Genomic DNA, 22,185 nt, shown 5'->3' on the forward strand with positions numbered 1-22,185 from the left:
AAATGTTTATTTTTAATAGACACAGTAAACTGAGACTTCGTTACCCACAGTGTTTGCTCTAATCTCAGAGCTCTGAAATGGTTGAAGTTAAGCACAATGTAGGGAGATACATATAAGCATCGTTCAAGTGCAAGAGAAAGAGCTAATGAATCATTAAAAATAGAATTGTAGCTGTAGAGGGGAAAGAAAAAAGCAAATGTAGATTAATTCCTTGTTTGGAATTTTTTTTTCTGAGAGGAGAAAGAAATTTATAGAATATTCAGTGGAAGTATATGGAAACAAATATGTACAGACAGAGAGCATAACATTCACAGTTAATAAAAAATATAAACAGTAAAAATAAATTTGTATATATTTATATAGAGGAAATAAGATGAACTGTTCATAAAATCTGCATAAACCATGGGTATACTATTACCCTGCCTTAGCATGTCATTGAGAAGTAGGCATCATTATTGAGATCAGACTTTGCAGCGTATTAATTTATTTTAGTGACTAGTTCTACAGAACATGAGAGATGATCTTTAGAGTTGGCTTCTCAGATTGTGGTAAAGCAGATTTTAATTTGATGGATTAAAGCTGTGCCTCATTTACTCAATCCTGAGGAATTTAGAATTAGATTCATGGATCATAAATTAGGGGAGAAAACAACTTTATTTGACATAGTCTCTTCACACTTGCAGTTTCTAACCATTTTAGTGAAACTGAATGTCACTATTGCTTAACAGTAACTGAAAGATTGCTGTACATAGCTGTGAGACTGCGTAGTAGCAACCTACCAAGTCTTTACAGGTCAGCCAGTCCCCCAACAATATGAAAAAATTACACTGTACACTTAATGTGAGAAAATTTTTTTCATATCTTATATTTTAGGAGATATTTTCCAGAATTTGTAAAGGACTGAACTTTTTTTTTTTTTTTTCTTCTTGGCACAATAACACTTCGTAGTTGCTGCAAAAAGCAGCTGTAGTTCATCTCTGACGTTATTCAAGTCCTATTCACATTATAAAAGTTAATAATTAGTTTGAATACAACTATTTCATGCTCATCCAGTAATTACATGTTTGCACACTTCACAGCTTACAAAAATGTCATTGTTTGATGGGAGTTTAGATCAAAATACCTGTGCTACGTACAGTTTGGGTAGTGATAACGGAGTGGTCAGTCAACCAAACTAGACACTTCCTCCCAGCTCTCACTAGATTTGGATGGTTTGCTTCTCAGGTCAGGTTGGAGGTTTTCAGACACCTTTTTGTGTGTGTCTGTGCGTGGTTTTCAGCCACCAGCCCACTGGTTTAACTGCTGGGACTCCAACTCTGGCCATAGTTGCCAGCTGAGGGAAATGGCTGGGACTGGGCTCACCCAGAGGTTGAGGAAACTTGTGCCAAGGGGTGCAAGCACTCGATCAGTGACTGGCATCAGATGTGATACTGGAAGAAGGCTTGACTGCCTAGCTGTGAGCATCTAGTGCAGTTTAGGAAGATATACCTACTCCAGAAGGGTCACCCATAGAGCTTATGTTGTATTTGCTAGCATTGATGAGCTGTCCCAGGCCCCCTGTGCTGTCTTAAATGGCATTAGACACCTCTTTTTGGAAACTGAGTAACATCCTAATAGCAAGAGTACACAGCTCTCACTTGCTCTTAGTGACAATATATCAGTGTTGTTGTACTTGTCATCTCATTTTCTAAAAATCAGTGTCCTGAGAATGACCAAGAAAGAGTGAGCAAAGACAAGCAAGTCCTGCCTGGGCTGTTTTAAAAAAAAACAGAAGTCTCCTGAGCTAGCACCAAGTGGCTGATAGGCCCCTGCACTGCAGTGCAATGCAGTCTTGAGAGGTTAACTCAGATCCAAAAGGCAAAAATAGGTGGATTAATGCTTCACGGCGCAGGGGCTGGCCTCGGGTGGGCCACACTGGCATGGCCCAGCGGGTCCCCGTGGGTGGCTCACTGTGCAGCTCGGGCCACAGGAACGTGCCCGTGTACATCTGCAGGGAGGGCAGATGCAACGCAACTCCGGGTGGGTCATTGGCTGCATTTCTCTGCCTCTGGGAAAACAACTTTATCCACACACAAACACACACAAAAAAAAAAAAAAAAAAAAAAAGGAAAAAGGAATAGAGTAAGTACATTGATATTCTTGTCCTGCTGTCTGGTTTTCAGATCACTCCGTCGTCATTTTAGACCAGTCATGTTCTCCTCAGAAAGTTTTTCAGGTGGTTAGGAACAAGGTACCTAAATATACTAAAAGTGGAGAGGTGCTTGGAAAACACAAAAGAGAGAGAGACCCTTTCTCATCATACCAACTCACCATATAGTTGAAAAAATACTGGCTTTTAAAACTCTTACATGCTTTTGTAGCAGTAAAGATGTAAATTTAAATCCCAAGCATCCCTTTTATTCAGTATGTTCTAAACCAATATGTACATGTGTATATAAAATTAAAAATGTCCAACAAAAAATACATCTCTGATATTAGAATAAAAATTTCAGAGCCTCCTCATCATTAACAGCAGGTTAGTTATTGGTAGAAAAATTATCTATTGGCAAAACAAGCCACTTCATCAAACTGACAATAGACCTCATTTGTATTCCAAAATAAATCTTTCTTTCACATAGACTGCACATAAATATTTTTAAAGTGTTCTTCAGGAGGTCAGGCTGCATTTTCAAATGTTTCAATATATTTGCAAATATTCTAAAACATATTTTTTTTAGAATCACTCAAAACTGTTTTAAAAATGTTACTGTTTTAACCTGCAAGTTTAAATTTTTAAATTACCTTAAATTTGAAACAATGCGGGTATGAATGAGAAATAAAATATCATTTAAAATGTTGAAATATTTTGACTGCTTTGAATTATTGCTCAAATTTTTAACATAGGATTTTTCTTTTCTGCATTTCTGTATCTTTCATATTTAAAGTGTTGTATAGAGGATTTCCTCAGAAGTTTTCATTAGTGAGATGAAGGATCCATCTGGTGATGGCTGAGGGAGATCATTGGTCTCCTAAAGTTGAAAATTCCTGCAAATCATGTAACGATAAATGTCCCTTTGCATCCTAATATTATCTTCTATAGCAAAACCTAATACATAAAGAAAAAAATATTATGAAAATCACTGCCCCTGAGAGGGACAAGGAAAGATCTACTTTGATATCAGAATTTATTTTAAAAGGACAAAAAAGTAAAAGGAAACAAATTAATTACAATCTATGTCTACCCCCAAAAGCAGGTAAAATGTCATCAGTCTTCTTGTTCAGTAGCAGGTAGTGACAACTTATGAGCTCTGGTGGAGCGGAGGCTTAGAATTCTAGGGGGAGAGAGCCACTAATCAAGTCATATATATTTTTGGTGAAGATTTTGATATAATTTTGCATGCATTCAGAATAGATGGTTTCCCCTTATTTTGACTACAATTTGTATTTAAGCTGATTATTGAACTACATCCACATTTTGTACCAAACTGGGCAAGAATTAAGACTTTCAACTAGTGTTAGTAAACAGACATCTCAATTTTATTTGATACTATCTCTAGTTTCATATATGCAGACATCCTTACCCCTCATATCCTTCTGATCCTGTCTCTAAATTTGGTTAAATAATAGGTGCATTAAATGATCATTTAAATTATTCAATTTTATCTAGTTAAGTCTGTATTTTTTTCAGTAGGGTTAGAAAAATTGATAATTTAATTTATTAAACCCTTTTGTGGTTTACTAGATTTCCTTTTGAGCTACATGTAATGGTGAGCTGCTTGGATAGTTTCTTGGTCACAGACATGCTGAGGTAGCTGGCATCAAAGAGGGAGCCAAATCCAGATGTAGGATCTTGCCAGATAGACTAGAATCACCAGGATGTATTTGGGTTCAAGTTGTTAATTTTTCGGTCTGGCTGTTATTCAGTGTGTGACTTGTGGTATCCATAGTCTCTCATTGAAATACTCCCACTCCATCATTAGAACAATTATTTTAATCTGATTACCCTCAATATTTATTAAACAAACAGTTTATGGAGCTATACAAATAGGTGTCTTCTTACATGGTCACTGACATCTTGGAGTGATGCAAATTGCTGTATCTCTTAAAAAGAAGTGAGCCTTGTATATACTTATGTCATTAGCAGACTTGATTTCTCAGGAAGTCATTTGTATGTTGTGTTAAATCTTAGTTTTCATTTTGGACTTCAGGGGTATTCAGAGATCTTAAAACTTCAATCAGACTTGCTCAGACATTGTCTCCTTGACTAAAGGTGTTTCCAAAGGATGGAACTTCTGAATCTCATTCCCTGAAAAAAGAAGGGAACACCTGTAGCGTTTCAAAGATACGTGAGAAAAATTGCTTAGGATTTATTTCTATAGATTGCTTATATGCTGAGTCCAGTCTCAAATGCAGGCTCTGTCAAAAGGAATCAGTGAAGGCTTTGGATTAATTTTAATTAATTCCAGCATTTCAGACTTCATGCAGGAAAAGAAAAATAGCCTTTTATTCTGGCTGCCAATTGTTTATCCTTCTCCATATTTTACTGAAACTTTCATGTTGTGTATACATTGTTTTGGGTAATATCAAGCAACAAAGCCATGGGGGCTTATTTTCTAATTCTCAAATACTTCTACTCCATCTACCTTTAAAAATACTCTTATTGTATGGTTACCAGACAAAAGAACTACTTAGCTAAATTATTATCTAAGCTATAGCCGTAGCAGTGCTCTGTAGCAGTCACAGAATGGAGGATAAACATTTTGTAGTCACATGGTAGGGAAAAGAGACTTGGGAAGAGATATGTCAGAAGGAGAAATGCTAATGGCAAGTGGCAGTAAAATAGTTACCTTTTGTGAAACTTTAATTGATTAATCGTACTTGAAAGCCATTTGCCAATGGTAGCAAAAGAGAAAATTTGAAGAGTGCACCCTGATGTGCTGGGGAGCAGCACTTTTTCTTATGATGGGTTACAGCATACAGAGCCCAGTTACAGGTTACAGAAAGTACCAGTCCTCAATTATTCACTCTGTGGGAAGTCCAAAGGGGTAGTTAAAATCTATTATTGCCCCCTTTGACACTCAGCCACCTTTTCCCTTGCAGTGAGATTCAGTAGGTAAAGTATGTAAAGTATTTTGAGGTTTGAAATGCTATATACCTGGTGAACTGTTCAAAACAGACCTTATGGGTCATTGTCCTCAGAAAGCCACCAGTGCTTTATACTCAGTAAGCTCATATACGAATTGAACTGTTAAGTGCTACCTCCAGCAGTGCTATTCTGGTCATCACGAGCTTTGAGGATCTTCTCATGTAAGTGGCTTCAATTCCAGGTTTCACACATCAGCCATGCTTTGTTTTTTTAGATTGGCGGTTGCTTAGCTGTTTGGGGTTTTTTATGTTATCACAGAAACAGGTTTATTCATGGAAGAATTTAAATATTTTCATCCCTGTGAAGTCAGTAGAAGAGATAACTCAGTTGGAAGGGGGAGGTTGAGGTCTTTAAACAGAATATAGGTCCCTCAAAGTTTTAAGTATGATAATCACAGAATATCAGGTGGGAAAGGACCTCAAGGATCATCTGGTCCAACCGTTCTTGGCAAAAGCACGGTCTAGACAAGACGGCCCAGCACCCTGTCCAGCTGAATCTTAAAAGTGTTCAATGTTGGGGAATCCGTTGCTTCCCTGGAGAGATTATTCCAGTGGCTGAGTGTTCTCATTGTGAAAAATTTTCCTCTTGTGGCCAGCCAGAATCTCCCCAGGAGTAACTTGTACCCATCACCCCTTGTCTTTTCCATGTGACTCCTTGTAAGAAGGGAGTCTCCATCTTCTTTGTAGCCACTTTGTAAGGTTCTTACTAGCCCACTCTTTCAGCCTATCCAGGTCATCCTGCAGGGTGGCTCCCCCTTTCAAACAAGTAACAATGCAGTTTGATTTTGAGGAGTCTTTGTAGAAATGTCTGGCTTTTAGGCATTTTGCCTGTTAATTTGCAGAATCTCATTAGTAAGTTTAAGCTGTCTGTCATGGTACTGGCAAAACCCTCCTCGTTCTTCATGGTTTTGTTTGGGAGAAGATATAGTCTTGGCCTTTCAGTGGCATTGTGCTTTGCTACTGCCGTGCAAACACTGCTGTCTGAAAAATCCCCTTAACACTGTTTCTGATCAATGGGAAACAAATCTCCCAGAAAAAAAGAGTTAGTTCAGGCTGATAAGCATCATATCAACACTTCCAATTCCAACTTAGAAGAGAAATCCTGGTCCGTCCAGAGTGGAGGAAAGGTTCTCTCTTGCTGTTCCTGCCAGCGTCATGGACAAACCAAGAGATTTGTTCAATCTCTGTGTGCTGGATAATCAGTGATTAGGAATAAAGCTGACGACCTGGGAAACTGAAGAGGAGCAAGTATTGTCTAAGGGATTGCACTGTTTACGTATGAAGATCCAGAGTTGTAACAAAATTTGTAAATACACCTATTTGAAGAGCTTTGAAAGATGCTTCATGTTTCCAGGCACAAAGCAACTTCTGTTGCAGGGCAGGAGAAAGGGACAAACATCCAACAACTTTCAAATAGGAAGTCACCCCCTCTTGTCCCGATCAGTCTGAGCTGTGAGACTAAATTAGGGGGATGGGAGCCCTACAAAGCATTTCCTCTGCTTTGTAAAGCAAGATTAATAGTTCTTGAAGTATTTCCTCCCTTGAAACAAGTCTATTTATTCCTTGATAAAGTCATATTCAAGGGATCAGAATATTATGATTTTAGTGGAACAGGACAGTAAAAGTTGGCTCTAAATGTGGTTTATGAAAGAGGATGTGGTTTAGCATATTTCAACTACAGATCAAGAAATTGCAGTTATATTTCCCTGGAGGGCTTAGGGGAAAGAGAATACTATTGTGTACCAAGTAAGATAAAGACAAAGGCAAAACTAAAAAGCTGTAGCTTTCTAGGAAAGTAGGTGTATTGCAGTTGTACATTTGTGTACTTGTTTGGAAGTACCATTTGCATGTGATTCTTCAAATATGAGTGTAAAAGAACCAGATGAAAAATTGTTCCATTTTTGTTTGTTTTTACAAACCAGTTTTGAATTTCCCAATAATATTCCAGCTTATTAAAATACACCAGCATCTTTATTCCTGAAGAATGTCTAATGCTGTTCAAAAAAAAAAGGGGGATTTTGGTTCCAGAGTCTATTGGGCTGCTTTGGTATTACAAGTCTTCTTTCAATCATGCTCTTTACAGAAGATGGGAACCAATAAAGCAAGCAGGCCACTCACAAGTCTGAGGAAGATTTATTAAAAATTCTTCATTTCTTTTCCCTACAAGCCATTCTTCTTTCTTTCTCTCTCACAGAGTTTGCTATGAGTCTAACCATACCAGTTACAGAAATGCCTTAAAAAAAAACTGAATTTTCATTTTTCCATTTTCTTTACAGATAAAATGTATTATGTATTTGATTTTTACAGATAGTGTATTCTGAAGCATAATTTGCTTTGTTTCCCTCCTTTTACTAATGGAGAACTAAACAGTGATTGTTCAAAAATACCAGGAATGATCAACAGAGTACATTTACAGTTTCAGTAGTGGAGGAAAAGGTGCTGCTTTCCCATACTGCTACCTTAGAGTGCATTTGACAACAATAGAGACATCTGCTTTGGAAGAAAAAATACTTAATGAATGCATGTAAAATTTGGAATGAGCCTTTGTAGCGTAGCTTCTGCAGACCTCGCCACAGACTCCGGTGTGCTAGAAGAGATGGAGCTTCCTAAGTGATGTACATCCCTCTTTCCTTTCCCCTCTTCTCCTGACAGCCTTTGCAGGAGGACAGGGCCTTTGCTGTCCCACACACTGACAAGTTTTTGCAGCATAATTCAGCAGAGGATGCTGTGCTGGCAGTTCCCCATGGGAAACAGGCTCTGTCACCTTTGGGACTCACTCCAGATTTGCTAGCCTCAGGCGCTCATTTGGCTTCCGTTGTCAGTGGAATCTCTGGCTGCAGGAATACTGAATAGTTATATAAGGTTGGGAAGGAAAGCTCTGAAAAACAGTAAAAACATCCTATATTTATATAAGGATCCATCACTAACTTGGTTTGAGACATATCCTCTTAAATGGGTCTTTTCAATAGCTCTTAATATGTTACTTCAAGCTTCACATATCCTTCCTAATTTTGCGCATACTAGAAGTGTCTGCAGAAGATGAGTTTACTTATGTGAAGAGTCTTGTGAAGCTCAGCCAGGGTTCCCAAGAAATTTCCTGTGAAAAGGAGAGTTCCTTTTCAGTGCCTTCAGGTGTGCAAGGCACTGCTGCTCATGGCACCACTGACCTTTTCTTCAGAGTTGTAACCTGCAGTTTTAATTCAACTGAAAAATAGCTTCATGTATTGAAGTTTTCCATGCACAGAAAATGTCCCTGGCGATTGTTAAGGAGAGGGAACTTTCTGCAAGTTTTTCCCCAAAAATGCAGGGTGAGTCAGCTGGTGGTGTGAGTTTTGAAGGTTGTAGCAAAATAAGGGGCCAGGTGAAAGAGAACGACTTGATTTCAGAAATTTTACCTTTGATTACATTGAGTGAATGTAGAATATCAATATTGCATTGGGGAAGCTAAAATTATTTCCATCATCTGTTGGCAACAAATAAGCTCATTTGATTAGATGAGGACATTTTCAGATTCCAGGTTTGATATAATGAAAGTTTTCCCTATGTGTGAAGTCTCTTTTTCTCAGTTAGAACTGGGAAGATGAAGGGTTATGAAGTAGAAAAAGCATATTGCATTAAACAGAATCATCAGAATGTGATTATGAAAAGTGCTGTAAAAACAATTAGTGATAAACACTGTGTCCTGGGAGGTTTGTAATCTAAATAAAAAGATAACAGCTGAGAGCAGCATTATGCCTGTTTTTGCAAACATGAACGTAAAGCACAGAGGAGGGTGATGCTGTGCCTGATGGGGCACAGTAGGTGTGAGGTGGGGCCAGGAGGGAGACCAAATTCTGCAGAGTCTCAATCCACTGCATTCACAGTTAATTTAAACAAGTTTAATGTAGTTCACATATAATGAAAGCTGAACATTTTAAAGTACTTCAGGGTTGAAAACAGACTTAAACATGGCTTAGTCGTTTTTTTTTTTTTTTTTTTTTTACACATTCCGATAGTTTTATATGATAAAATTGCCATAACTTTTTTTTAATCTCTGAAGCTTTGGATATTCCTTTCCTGAGTCAGAGTTCCTGCCTCATTTCAATGCCTTTGCAACTTTCTGAACTGCCTTAAATCCTTGTGCAGCCTTTTCTGCTTCTTTGTTCATCCATCTGAAGGGTTGGAAGCTGTTTGCTTCAACCTCAGGGAATTTGGGACATGAAGTGTAATTTAGGTTTATAGTGAAGAAGTCTTTACATTAAAGGAAGTGATTTAGTGCTAATGCTTTGACTGAACTTGTTGATTATTGAATTAACAGGATTAAAATATGTCCTAGACATATAGAAGGTTTAATGGTTGTTCATTTTGTCGGCTAAAGTTTGCCTCAATCCAAAACTCCCTTTTTCAGTCTCAGTTGTATTTATCCATTATCTGAATTTTGCATGTGACGGGAAGAAAACTGCTCTGAGGAAACCAGGATGATACAGGAAAACTCTTCTTCATTATCTAGATTTTTCCCTCCAGTGTAAGTGTTTGGCTATGCCACTTTCCTACTTTTCTGATCTGGCTATTTGAATTGGGTATATCATTTTGTAAGGCAGAGCTTACATTGTTTTGATTTCCATTTTTGGTTGAATGAGCTTATTGACTTGTACATTCTGGAATAGTTTGTGTAGAAATATTTTATTATTTGAGTAAAGAGAAGATGCACTGAAAGTCTTGAGTGTCAAAGAGCCCTGACCCCAGTCCAAGATCCCACTGTTACCTACAATGCTCATCTTCCCTCTTATTATAGAAAATCAGAACAGGCTGCATCAGCCCTTTCCCACCATCAGTCTTACCCAGGCACCATCTCAATATTAAACAATGATATATATCTGAAAGGTGTTGATGATGGCAGTAGTTTCTAGCTGAGTCAGAACTGGGAAATCACTGTGTTGTGGTTATAGCTACACGAAAGCATATGTGCTCTCTGACATTAAATGCCTTACAATTAGATTTTGGTTAAAATTTCTAATTAATTAAGTATTTGTCTTTTTTCACCAGAAAAGACCGTTGTGCTGAAATCAGAAGAGTCGGTTTTGACAACTCTTCTTCAGCTTAAGGAAAAAGATAGAATTCTCAAAGTGATAAAAACACCCTACTTAAAAGTTTGAATTTTTGCTCATGATGGAACTTAGAGCATTTTCAGTTCGGAGAGTTAATTAAGTTACATTTAAACACAAAACAACAAAAAAACCTTAGACACTAAACATAAATAACCTCTTTTTCTCACATGCAACATTTTTTTTTTTCAGATTCCATGTACAGCTTCTTTGCATATTTCGCTCTTTTTTCCCTGTTTAATACACAAAAATTTTCAAAACATCAATGTCTTGCAGGATAAGAAAATACTAACTTTTTTCCCACAAGCTCAACTTCTAATGTAAGATGACGATCAACAGGAAAACTTAAGAAATAGGGCTGGAATGAAGCCAAAGAGACCATCAGCTTTTTCATCCTGCCACGGAAAGGCTACAGGCAAGGAGGGGACTTATTTACAGTGTGTTTTCAATACATATTAGGTTATATGTGCTTCACATCCTATCTGGTTTCCTCTAGGTTTTGTTGCTGGGGGTTTTCAAGAGTGGCAGCATCCCAAAACAGCTACTAAAAGAAATTAGTGTGCAAAATAGCTAGTATTACAGAAACCAAAAAGCTGGCCTTCCAAGCTGGCATGGCATGACTGCAAAGTGACATGGTGTGAGAACAGACCACTCGAGACAGGAGGCAGGGTCAGTAGGGTAGACAGGGAAATAAGAGCTTGAGATGATGGAAGGTGGAGCGTGTCAGTGCCCAAGCCTGGCTGACAGCAGAAGATGCTGGCACACTGACGAGGAGGAGGAGGGCAGTTACCATGGCTCAGCTTGTGGGAATGGGTATAAAGGAAAGAAAAAAGTTCAAGATGTGGAGTTTGTCCAGGCGTTAGGGTAAAAGGAAAACTCTTTAGCTGAGTTATATTTGAAAAGAAAAGGGACAGTGGGAAAAACTCCTTTGAGTTGGATGTGGATATCTAGTTAGAAATAACAAGAGGAAGCTAAGAACAGTTCATGCCAAGCATCTCAGAGTAAAAAGGTTCCCAACTATGAAATATATTCAGCTGAGAAATAAACTCTGAAGGGAAGTAGAAGAAGCCCCATCATTTGAAATACTGTAACAGGAGTAGACAAAGCACTCGAAATTGCACTGCAGGGAGCATTTTTTTTTTTGGCAGGGAGCGAGACTTGGATGACCTCATAACTTCTTTCCATCTCTATTAGAATCACAGAACCCGAAGTCTTTCTCGGAGCAGCAGCACAGCCAGCTTTGAATGTTTGCCCAGTTTTGGCATTGTAATGTTGGTTAGTACCACTCCACACACTCCAGCCTCTGCAAATTCCCAAAGCAATAGTTAATAGCTCTGCTGACAAGCTCTCTGGTTAATATGAAATACTAGCAAGCTTTGGAATGTATTTTGGAGAGTTTTCATCACCAACCAGCCCATATCTAAAAAGGAGCATAAACAAAATTTGCAGTTTCATGTAAGATAGTTGGGCACAAAGACATTGTTTCTGTATTTCAATATCCCCTTTGCTGCACAGTGATTACGGTGCCCAGTTAGTTGTAGCTTGCCAGTTTTTATTCTGAAGTTAGACTTCAGTTTTACTTTTCTATAGTAAGTGTTTGATTTAAAGGAGATGAAATCTGTCCAATGTATTAAATTGTAACAAGAAGTTTAGTACTACTGGTGGTGTAGCTGCATTCCCTATTAAATCCCAGTAGCCATACTTTGAAACATAGGCAGCTTTCTCAACTGTACAGCTCCAGCTAGGGATTTTTTTAAGAAAAAAGACTAATTCTTAGGAACCAGTGAAAAAAATTCTAAAAATCATACTCTCCTATACTTTACTATGTAAATACTACATTGCATGTCATCATTGCTTATAGCATTGTAACAGTGCAATGATTCTTAAACATCTGCCTCTCCCCTCCAGTGAGACACTTCGGTGGGAGAGAAACTCTGTGTCTGTCCTATATTGGGTCACTCATTTATGTTTTCCCTCTCAGCTTGGCTGCAAACCACCAGAAGGTGCAAAAGTAGCTTTCACACCCAAGGGCAGCATTTTCTCCCATCCACTTGATTTTCAGGCTCTTTGCCCAGGCTGGCTCGACTGCCATGTTCTCCTCTGCCCTTCCCAGGCAGCAGAAGGCAGCGGGAAGGCTCTGTACTCACTTTGTAAGAGATTGTTTTCACTCCCAACAAAGAATGGCTGGAGCATTGCAGAGAAACAGGACTTTCCCTTTCTAGAACTCTGCTGTCTGGAAGCACATTATGATTATTTGTGAATTTGGAGAAGGTTTGCTAACGTTGTCCTAAGAAGACTGTAAGGAGCTCTGGGTTACTTTGCCAGCATCACCCGGCTAGTTCAGAGGTGTTGGTTTTCAAGGGTCTGACGGGCCTTGCCTGCCAGACTAGCCTTGGTAGTGATGCTTCTTGCTCAAGAGGGAACACAAAGAAGTTTTCAATCGTGTCTGCTGTCTGTGTTTGTCAGTGGAAAAATGGAAATCTCTCGGGGGAGAGTGGGAACAATTGAATTATTTTATGCTGAGGCACAGTAAAACTCATTTTAAAAACTATTGCCTAATGTCCATAATTTATTCACAGTACTAGTCCCAGTAGAGTTAAGAAGACTATTACGCGCTTAAAATTAAGTATGCACACAGGAATCGGTAACATCAGAATCTAATGTTTTATTTCTATTTTTTTGAAATCTCTTTGTGGCAAAACATCTTTTATTATTTCAGAGTTGTTAGAGGTTTAACAGCATGTTCCCAAATGGATTGTGAGCTTAGCAGAAACTTTTTAAAAAGGAGTCCAAGTTTTTGAGCACTTACAGGGCCCTCGCAGAAAACCTCCAGGAAATTCTGTTTCTATGTTTAGTGCAGTGCTGTGATAACTCTGTAGGGATGTGAAGCGGAAAGCACAGAGTGGGAGAGGTTTCACAGAATTGGAAACTGAGAAATTGCACCTTCTGGATTGTCATGTGCTAAAAAATCAGACGAGACTAAAGGAAATAGGTGGAGAAAGGAAATAGAATAATATGCTAGTGATAATATGAACAAGGTGGGAAGCACAGATGCTGAGAGCAAATAGGAAAGAGATGGTCAGATTTATGAATGTTGACTCATCTCCAGTAGTCACTTCATTGACTATTGAATGTATAGCTTTATTATATGTGATTTCTGCTAGGCCTGGAGTTCAGCAACACTTCACTGAGGCATGTCTTAATACCGGGAAGGGAGCAAAGGCCAGCAGTATCTCTGGGCAGCTGAATAGCTCTGATATACACTATTCCTGCCCCAGAGGTTTTTTGCTACTGTTATCCAAATCAAATTCTTTTTAAACCAATCTTAAATTCAAATAAAGTACTTCCTGACCTCTGTTGCACCATCACTCTTAGCAATGGTTATGGCCGATGTATTTTAAATTGTCTCTTTTTTAATATTGTCTTTATTCGACAAATGTTGGTAAATAATAAATAAGATGGCTCTGTCTGTTAAAGGAGATACCAAGTGACTGAGATGATGACTAGTTCTTCTAAGAACAGCTACCTGTCTTCAAATACATATCTAAAGACTGGAGATGTCAGTTGTTTGGAAGAACTCAGTTAAAGGCATTTTATATTTCTACACTAATATGGATTTTACAGAACAAAGATGTATATAAAAAGGCAGAAATATAGGCATGATTAACAGTGGTTTTTACAAGATTTGATTCTGTTTCCATATGCACAGAGTTACTTTTAAAGCCTTTGCTGCATACTCCTAAATATCTATGATTTAGCTTGCCATTTGAACAGCAATGCAAGTGTGGCTTATATAGACATACTCTTCATAGAGTAGCATTAATTTAGCCTTGCATGCACACCTTATAGTGAAGCTGCCTGGGTTTCTGCTGCCCCATATCTGTGTCACTGGTTGAATAGATGGATGTTGTAACTTCACTGCTTTTGCTGTGATGCCAGTGATGGCCCTGGTGCTCTTCAGCTGGTGGGAAGCTGAAAATATAGTAAACATGGGCACGTCTGCAGGCCTGTAATACAACAGATTTAAGGGAGCAATACAGTGTAAAACAAGGACAGTATAACATTAAAGATAACACACAGAAGTGGTAATTAGTCCTTCAGGCTCTGTCCGGGAGTTATGTGGCAGTGGAACAAATGTTGGAAGGTGGTTCCTGTCACGAATCTTGCAGGAGAGCAGGCCAGGCTCCAGCTGCCTAACCATGTCTGCTCCTGGCAGTTCCCCTTGTAGGAAACTACATCCCTTTCCTCTCAAAATGACTTGGATAAGCAGTCTGAAATTGCTGGGTATTTGGGTTGTATCTCTTTCTGTTAGTGCCAAGAACTGTTCACACTGATGTGCAATGCCTCGGGGCTTAGCCCTGTCCCGTCCATCAAGGTAGAGAGACTTCCCAGGACTGCAGATAAAACACTATTCACTATTCCTGCCTTGACCTCGACAGTCCTAGCTTTTATAGAAGATTTTTGGAGCAAAGAAATAGTATAAATAAATAAATAAATAGCTCTTTTTCCATCTCCTTTATGTTTAGGGGCCGAAGCTTTGTTCTTCTCCAAAGGGACCTCTAGCTGAGGTCTCTCTGTGTCTCATCCGTCCTTTCCCAAACCGAGCACAGCAGTACTCTGTCTATAAAAAGACCTCAAAACAGTCCAAAAAAGATCTATTGTGACTGCTTCTAGTAGACTGCAGTTTTACGATCTGTTTAACCAGATCCAGTTCTCCACCCATCTACTCCGAGCTATGTCTTCCTCTCTTCTGATGTTTCATCTTTACCTTTTACAGTGTTGGGTTTCAGGCACCTTGGATTATTTTTTTCCTTTCTAATCACAGAGCTGAGGGGAGGAAAGACATAAGAACAGCTCTTTTGACAGAAGTCCAGATTTAGCTTGGTTAAGTGGATTGTGAAAAATGTTCAGGAGTGGGAAGTTTAAGGTTTTCATGGGCTGTTGGAACTTTTAAGTTATCTCACTTAGGATACAGGAATGCCTAGATTTTACCAAATTTTCTCCGCCATCTACTGGCTGAGATCACCAGCTATTTTAGGACTTTAAAATCTCTTTCATTCTAACCTGCTGAGTACTTTTCTAAAGTTAAATGAGGAATTTCCTTCCAGATCATCATACCACTGAAGGAGATCTGCCATTTCTGTTCCTTTAGTGGGAAAGTAAGTTACCAAAGAAAGGAAGAGAGGACCAGCAAACCACACTCAGAAAGGGTCTGACCTCAGCAGTAATAACATTTTTCACTAAATGATTTTTTAAAATGTTTATCAACCATTGTCCACTGCAAATAATTAAAAGATTGCAAATGCAGATTTGATGCTGAGGCCAGGTTATGAGTTATTTGATATGACTTTGATTTTAACTGTTAGCTACTAGTGGAATGTGGTTGCTCACTCAGCTTACATGCTTTTGCGTCTGTGCCCTGGCATTTAAAATGTTCTTGTGGGAAATCAATATTTTAGATCCCTCTTGTTGTGAATAAATTTGTGCATGGAATTTCATTTACAAAAGTCTATCAAAAACAAATAAAAGACACCAATACATTTGAAGAATTTAATATTTAAGAAAACATTCACACACATCTTTTTTTCATTATTTTCCCAGCCATAAGTCTTGAATAAGATTAAATATTGGAGCCGATTATGTTCTACAGGATATAAGCTTCATCTGTTCCAAAAATAACATTTATCTCTGTGACCATTAACTATTCCTTTTAGAAATAAATGTTAATGAAAAGCAAATAAACACAACCATGTGTTATGCATGTTATTTTTACATGTATTTTACAGAGTTCGTTTAGTGGAAAGAGGATCTCCGCATAGTTTGCCTCTCATGGAGTCAGGAAAAGTAAGTACTGAAAGAAGATTTAAACATACCTTTTATGGTAAATATTTTCAGTACATTTCCATTTCTGTTCATTTTTACATGAATGTAGTGTTGAGGAAAGCTTTATCAGCTGTGCAGACTGAAGACCTTTCTTTACTGTTGAGGTTATAGCACTGTGGTGATAACTGATGCATTACTGCTCTCTCAGAAGCTGTACCCCCCTCTTTTATGCAAAATTCATTTCCTTCTTTTATGCAAAAAGAAGGTGTTTCATCCTCTGCATCTCACTCTTGAAACGGCCAACAAATGTGTCACTAGTGAAGGCAATTTTATCGATGTAGACCCACCTCCACTGAGAACTGGTCTGAGATTACCAGTAGTCATAGGCTACTGATCCCCTGCGGGGGGGCCGTTCCTGGGGGCTGGCATCGCTGGGGGCACAGGGTGAGGAAAGAGGACAGGCACAGGGATGGGGGTGCTGTTCTCAGCTCTGTCCCTGGCTGCGGTGTCTGGCCGGATGCCTAGTGCTGAGCCTGCTCTGCCTTTGGGAGAAGGGAGAGGTGCCATCGCTGCTGCACTGAGCCACCGAGGCACCCCCTGCTCACCGGCCGCCCTCGACGCTGTGGATGCTCATCTGAAGCTTTCTAACCATAGCTTTGCAAACACTCATGGTCAGAGGACCCTTTTCTAATTCAGGGTGTAACATCTGCCTGCCTCTGTAGTGGTCGAATGTCCATTACATGAGGTCATTGGCAGAACCTCTTCTGAGGAGATTGCAGGGTGCCTCTAGTTTGCGTTTTGTTTCAGGCCAAAGTTTCACGTGGCTGGCGTGTTATTTCTATTCTAATATATACTCTCAGAGAGACTTGGGCCATTTGGTAGGATTTTTGTATTGTAGGTGAACATTTGATTTCTAAGGAGTCTTTAATGATGGAACAGCTTTCACAAAGAGAAGAGGTTTTGTAGCATTTCCCAGATATCTCCAAATTTATTACATCTATGGACTATTTTAATATTTTATGTTGCAAGTCTACTTTAGCTTTTTAAGGGTTTCTTCTAGTTTCTAATGAAGGTTTTGGGGGATGAAGAGTCAGCATAAGGTTGCACAAGCCAGTATTTGCTTTCTTACTGCCTCATATTTTCTTTCAATAGATTCTCCCAGGAGTACGTATAATTATTGCTAATCCAGAAACAAAGGGACCTTTAGGAGATTCTCATCTTGGTGAGGTGAGTCCTGAAAATGTAAGCTTTGTATGCTCTGAGCTAAATTGCAGAGATAAAGCTGTCATTGTGTATGCCAGTGGTTTTCTATTATACATCCGATCAGATGCCCAGTTAAGAAAATTGCGAATTCTACACATCTCAATAGTATATGAAGTATGTAGCATGATACTTGTATCATTATTAAAATTTAGTAACATACTTGATAAATATTAATAATAGCTCAAGTTTGTTAACAAAAATTGAAAAAAAATCTGCTTTTTCTAACTGTATTTTCTACTTGGTGTTTCACTGATTCTGATGGAAACTTAATGAAAAATTAAGTTTATTGATTAGTCTGATTTCAGCTAGATGGTCCTCTAGTGCTATTCTCTTTATAATCATTGTACTTCAACGCACTGAAGTATTCTCATTAGCTGAGTTGAGCAAGGCTATATGTTTTTCCAATTGATCTTATGTTTCAAGAGAGAGAAGAAAAATGTTACTTTCAATGAGCAATTAAAGATCTAATTAACAAAATGAAAAATTTGCTTAGTCATATTTAAAACTACAATCTAATTTGTGAGATTCATCTGTAAGATTTCATTTCTATGAAATCGTAAATATTTCCATGATGCCTTGAGTTCGATAAAAGGGATCCTTCTCCATAGGTGAAGGTCCCTGGCCTCACCCTTTAAAATAATCTGTCTGGTGTTCATGGAGGATGCCCTGCTGGAGTAAATACACTGAACTAGGAGGGGGGACTGTGGAAAGTGTACTGTGGTCTACAGGCTCTTCTGAAAACTGCCATAACCAAGCAGACCTCAGAGCCATTCAAGGAGGCTGTGCAGGTCTGTGGCTCACCTGGGGCAGCCGTGGGTCAAGTGTCCCTCTCCCCCCAGCATGGCCCAGATCCACACTCTGACTCCAGTCAGGTTAGATTGGGGTCTCTCTGCCTATAACTGGGTCACCTACAAGTTCAGAAACAGTGTTAAAAGGCATTACACTGTTATCTAGCTATGACTAAAAATATTTGCAGCAAGAATTTTCAATACTGCTTCATTCTGGAAAGCTACTTTAATTAATACCAGTATAATTGCTTTTAACTTAGATATGGGTTCACAGCACTCACAATGCCAGTGGGTATTTTACCATCTATGGAGATGAATCTTTGCAATCAGATCACTTTAATTCAAGACTCAGCTTTGGAGACACACAGACTATTTGGGCCCGAACTGGCTATCTGGGGTTCCTGAGAAGAACGGAACTCACAGATGCAAATGGAGGTAAGAGGTTTCTCGTCACGTAGGTTTATGCACATGATTTGTATTATTTTGAGGCTGACACTGTGTTTCTTGGCCTGTGCTACCCAACATATTCAGCCTGTGAAACCTGTAGAACTGCAAAAAAGCTTTAGTTAAAATAATCCAAAAATAAAACAGAGGGCAAGATTTCCCTGCTGAAATAGTTGCTTTTCCTTTACTGTACCTCAGGTGCTATAAATCCCCTTCACTAGTGGCTTTTTGGCACTGTTAATGTGCCAAGTGCTTCAGCTTGAAAAATAGGAAATGCAGCTTAAAATGCCATCATTTGCTCTCACAGTCATATCCGCAGGAATGCATTCGTGCAGATAGAAGAAGCCTTGTTGTGAGCCTGAGCCCTGTCCCTCCTGTGACGACCACCTTCTTCGATAATTCATCTGTTATAAACTAATATCCAGAAGCTGTCCATTTCTCAAACTTCCCTGACTTTAAACTTGTGGGGATGGTTACTGAAATGTAGTACAAGCAGTAGCCTGCAGAAGCTACAGGGTGTTTGAGTTTCTGTTGGGAAGATACAGGATTTCATCACTAGTTTTTATGACATTCCTTATCTTGTGTACACACGTAGTAAGGAAACCAGCACTGCCAGGCACACGAAGTCTCTGCTTGGGAAAACGTTACTTTCCTGTGATTTTTGCAGAGTACAGTGCCACGAGCGGCAGCTGGCTGAGGCAGCGGTCAGGGCTGTTGGCAACGTGTGGTTTCTAGCAACTCTGCGAGCATTTCCAGGAATGATCTCAGGGCCTCGGTGTCAGTGCAATTAGAACTGCCAATATTCAGCCAAAGAGTGGATTCATCCAATTTGAAAGCATTTTAGTAATCACTGTGGATTACGACTGCTGCCCATGTCCCTACATTAGCATCTTCCTGAAGAGATTTACTTTAAGTTGTGCGGGGTTTTTTAATTTCATAACAGTAGCCCAGACTTGAGCAAATTCAGGATTCTCTGAGGATATTGCAACTTAAGCATTCAAATGGCTTAAATCTTCTCCTGGCAAAGAGTTGCTAAGTCTCCCATTTTCCTCCCACTTTTAGCTCCCCTTGCAAAAAGTTCTTTGCCCTTTATTACTGGTAGAGGCTATATTGCCATTACATTACCACCATGCAACTAGCTAAATTAATGTAAAAAGAGGCAGTTATCTCCTTTTAAGTCTATTAGCGAGTATTATTTCTTTATGGATAACATGCAGTCGTGCATTATCAGCCTAATGTATTTTAGAAAGTGTCATTTCAGCCTCATTTATGTCTTTAGTCAGTAAAAATTTGTACTATAAGAGCATTACGCTCCAGAGCTTGCCATTTGTCTGAACGAGCAATTTGCTATCTGGCACATAGCATGTATTTCTAGTTTATTGATAAACATCGTCATAATACACCTTAAGCATCAGTACTGACCATCTCAAAGCTACTGGAAGAGCACCATCCATACTGTTACAGTCACATCCATCCTTTGTCTTTCAAAAGACAGAGAGATAAGGAGCCTATTGTCTATTTAGGGTGCCTTAAAAAAGAGTGCGTCTCTTATGCATCCACCTGGGAAAAAAACAGGAATTTATGCCAATATCTTTGGATAAAGATTTCCACCTTTCTCTTCTTCAAAGGGGAATGGTGTTTCTGGCATTCTGCTCTGCGTTCCACTTCAGTAATAGAAAATTCTCATTAGTTCGAAAATCACTTCAGGGTTTCAGAAATTCGAGAATAACTTCTAAATTTTATACTTATTTTACTTATGTATTAATGTGAACATTTTTATAATTTAATGTACTGGAGAATAGAATCATTAATATTTTTTTTTCCTTACCACCAGAACGCCATGATGCACTTTATGTTGTGGGTGCATTAGATGAAGCCATGGAGTTACGAGGGATGAGATACCATCCAATCGATATTGAAACCTCTGTAATTAGAGCACACAAGAGTATCACAGAATGGTAAGGATTATATAACGCCAGGTCCCTTATATAAAGCTGAACTATCTATAATGTCTGGGGTTTTTTCTTGGATATTGCAATTGATCCAGGAAATGGCCTGTCAGGATGGTCACAGGATTTATAACCCAGCTGTAAATATGTCCTTAGGATGAAACTTTTCACAAACAGATTTAATCAGGAAGGACTGTTTTCTGCTAAGATCATTCAATATGTTTCTTTTTTTGTGTGTGGTTTTAAGTACAAGTGAAGGATTTTAATTTGAGGGAGCCAAGCAGCTCTCAGGTAGGTCAGTAGCTATTTCTTGGGGTTTGAGATTTATATTCTAACCAGGAAAAGCTAACTGGTATGAGTTCAAGCTTTAAGAGTGTTGTTATTAGAAGGAGTAAGCAAGCAAACATTTCAAATAAATGAACACACTCATAAACTTTATTAGTGAACAGACTGTTACTTTTAAATTGGTTGTTAATAAATCAAGCAGTGATCAAATCAAGGTCACAATGGAAATTGAAGCAGTAAATCAATGAGTTAATAATGATGTCTTAACCAATGTATCACATCATCAAATGCACACAGAAAGTAATCATTTCTTGAGGCTGACATGAGAACAAATCGCTTTTCATTATTCTTGCATCAGAAGACTGAGTCAGGTAGTTGTTTTGTTTTGATATAACCTCAGCTCAGCTCTTCTCCTTTCAGCAAAATGAACCTGTTGCAACAGCCAGAGCAATTCAGCGGATATAAGACGTGACTCTCCATTTTTCTTTTCAATCCTGGCTGCAAAGGTGTGGCCTGGAGCAGTAAGCTTAATAATGAAACACAATGACCAGACTGGTTTCTTTAGTCAAAACACCTTGATTTTTTCTTAAATACCTGTTAAAATGAAGGCAGTTAATTGCTTGGCTGACTGTAACTGAGGTTTTGCATTATTGCCTCCTCCCTGCATCATCACTGCTAGTACAGTCTTGTGCCAACTAGCCATTACACAGGGTGACGGATTCTGTGTCCTTATATAGACCAGCGTGAGTACTTTAAGGATGCTGTGACATTCTCCTTGCAAATGTCTCAGATCAGTCTCAGCAGTGCATGGAAAGTTTTCAGATCAAGCTATTTAGGAACAGCTCTATTATAAGATGGCCACAGATTCATAAATCGATGTGTTCAGCAGTACCTGTTTGTCAGAGATTGGTGTGTCCTCAAAGTGTGAGCTCATGGGCAGTGAATGAAGTAGCCATATCACACTGCAGAAATGGCCATCATGGGTTTCAGTGGCCAAAAATGCTTAAATTATGTTCCTTTTTTCACGACCACTGAGAGCACTGAGAGGATCCTTTTCCTTCCATTATCATGGAAATCCTGAGTGGGATAGTGGCAACTAAAAAAGGGTTGGAGTAAGCTGGGCAGACTGAAGAAAAACGCCACTGAATTTCTGCAAGATAGAAGTACCTGCAAATAATTCTTGGTGCCTTAACTCTTCCCAGTAGTTGGATGATAATGTACAAGGCATATGAGCAAGATTTCAGAAAACAGACTGTACTATTACTACCCTTTGCCCAGAGGCCAAAATTGAAAGTCTTCAGGGTTGTTTTTTTCCTCAAAGAAGAGAAATTGCTGATGAGTTAGATGTTTCTCTGATGTGGTCGCTGCAGAAAATGGACACATGGTAGTTCAGAGCAACAACAGCCAGTTTGCTCACAGTTCCCA

The 22,185-nt window shown here is 38.9% G+C and overlaps 1 protein-coding gene across 4 annotated transcripts in view; it reads left to right on the forward strand.

Moving 5' to 3' along the window:
- The window catches only part of DIP2C (disco interacting protein 2 homolog C), a 332,048-nt gene that overhangs the window by 303,187 nt on the left and 6,676 nt on the right, over window positions 1-22,185 (forward strand). For all 4 annotated transcript variants that reach the window (XM_042801790.1, XM_042801791.1, XM_042801792.1 and 1 more), the window contains 4 exons: window positions 15,995-16,052; window positions 17,184-17,258; window positions 18,343-18,517; window positions 20,361-20,484. In XM_042801790.1, coding sequence (XP_042657724.1) covers window positions 15,995-16,052; window positions 17,184-17,258; window positions 18,343-18,517; window positions 20,361-20,484 — 432 coding nt within the window. The remainder of the gene's footprint in view (window positions 1-15,994; window positions 16,053-17,183; window positions 17,259-18,342; window positions 18,518-20,360; window positions 20,485-22,185) is intronic.

This window comes from Tyto alba, unplaced genomic scaffold (genome assembly GCF_018691265.1).
Source record: "Tyto alba isolate M040663 unplaced genomic scaffold, T.alba_DEE_v4.0 Super-Scaffold_38, whole genome shotgun sequence".
Taxonomy (NCBI): domain Eukaryota; kingdom Metazoa; phylum Chordata; class Aves; order Strigiformes; family Tytonidae; genus Tyto; species Tyto alba.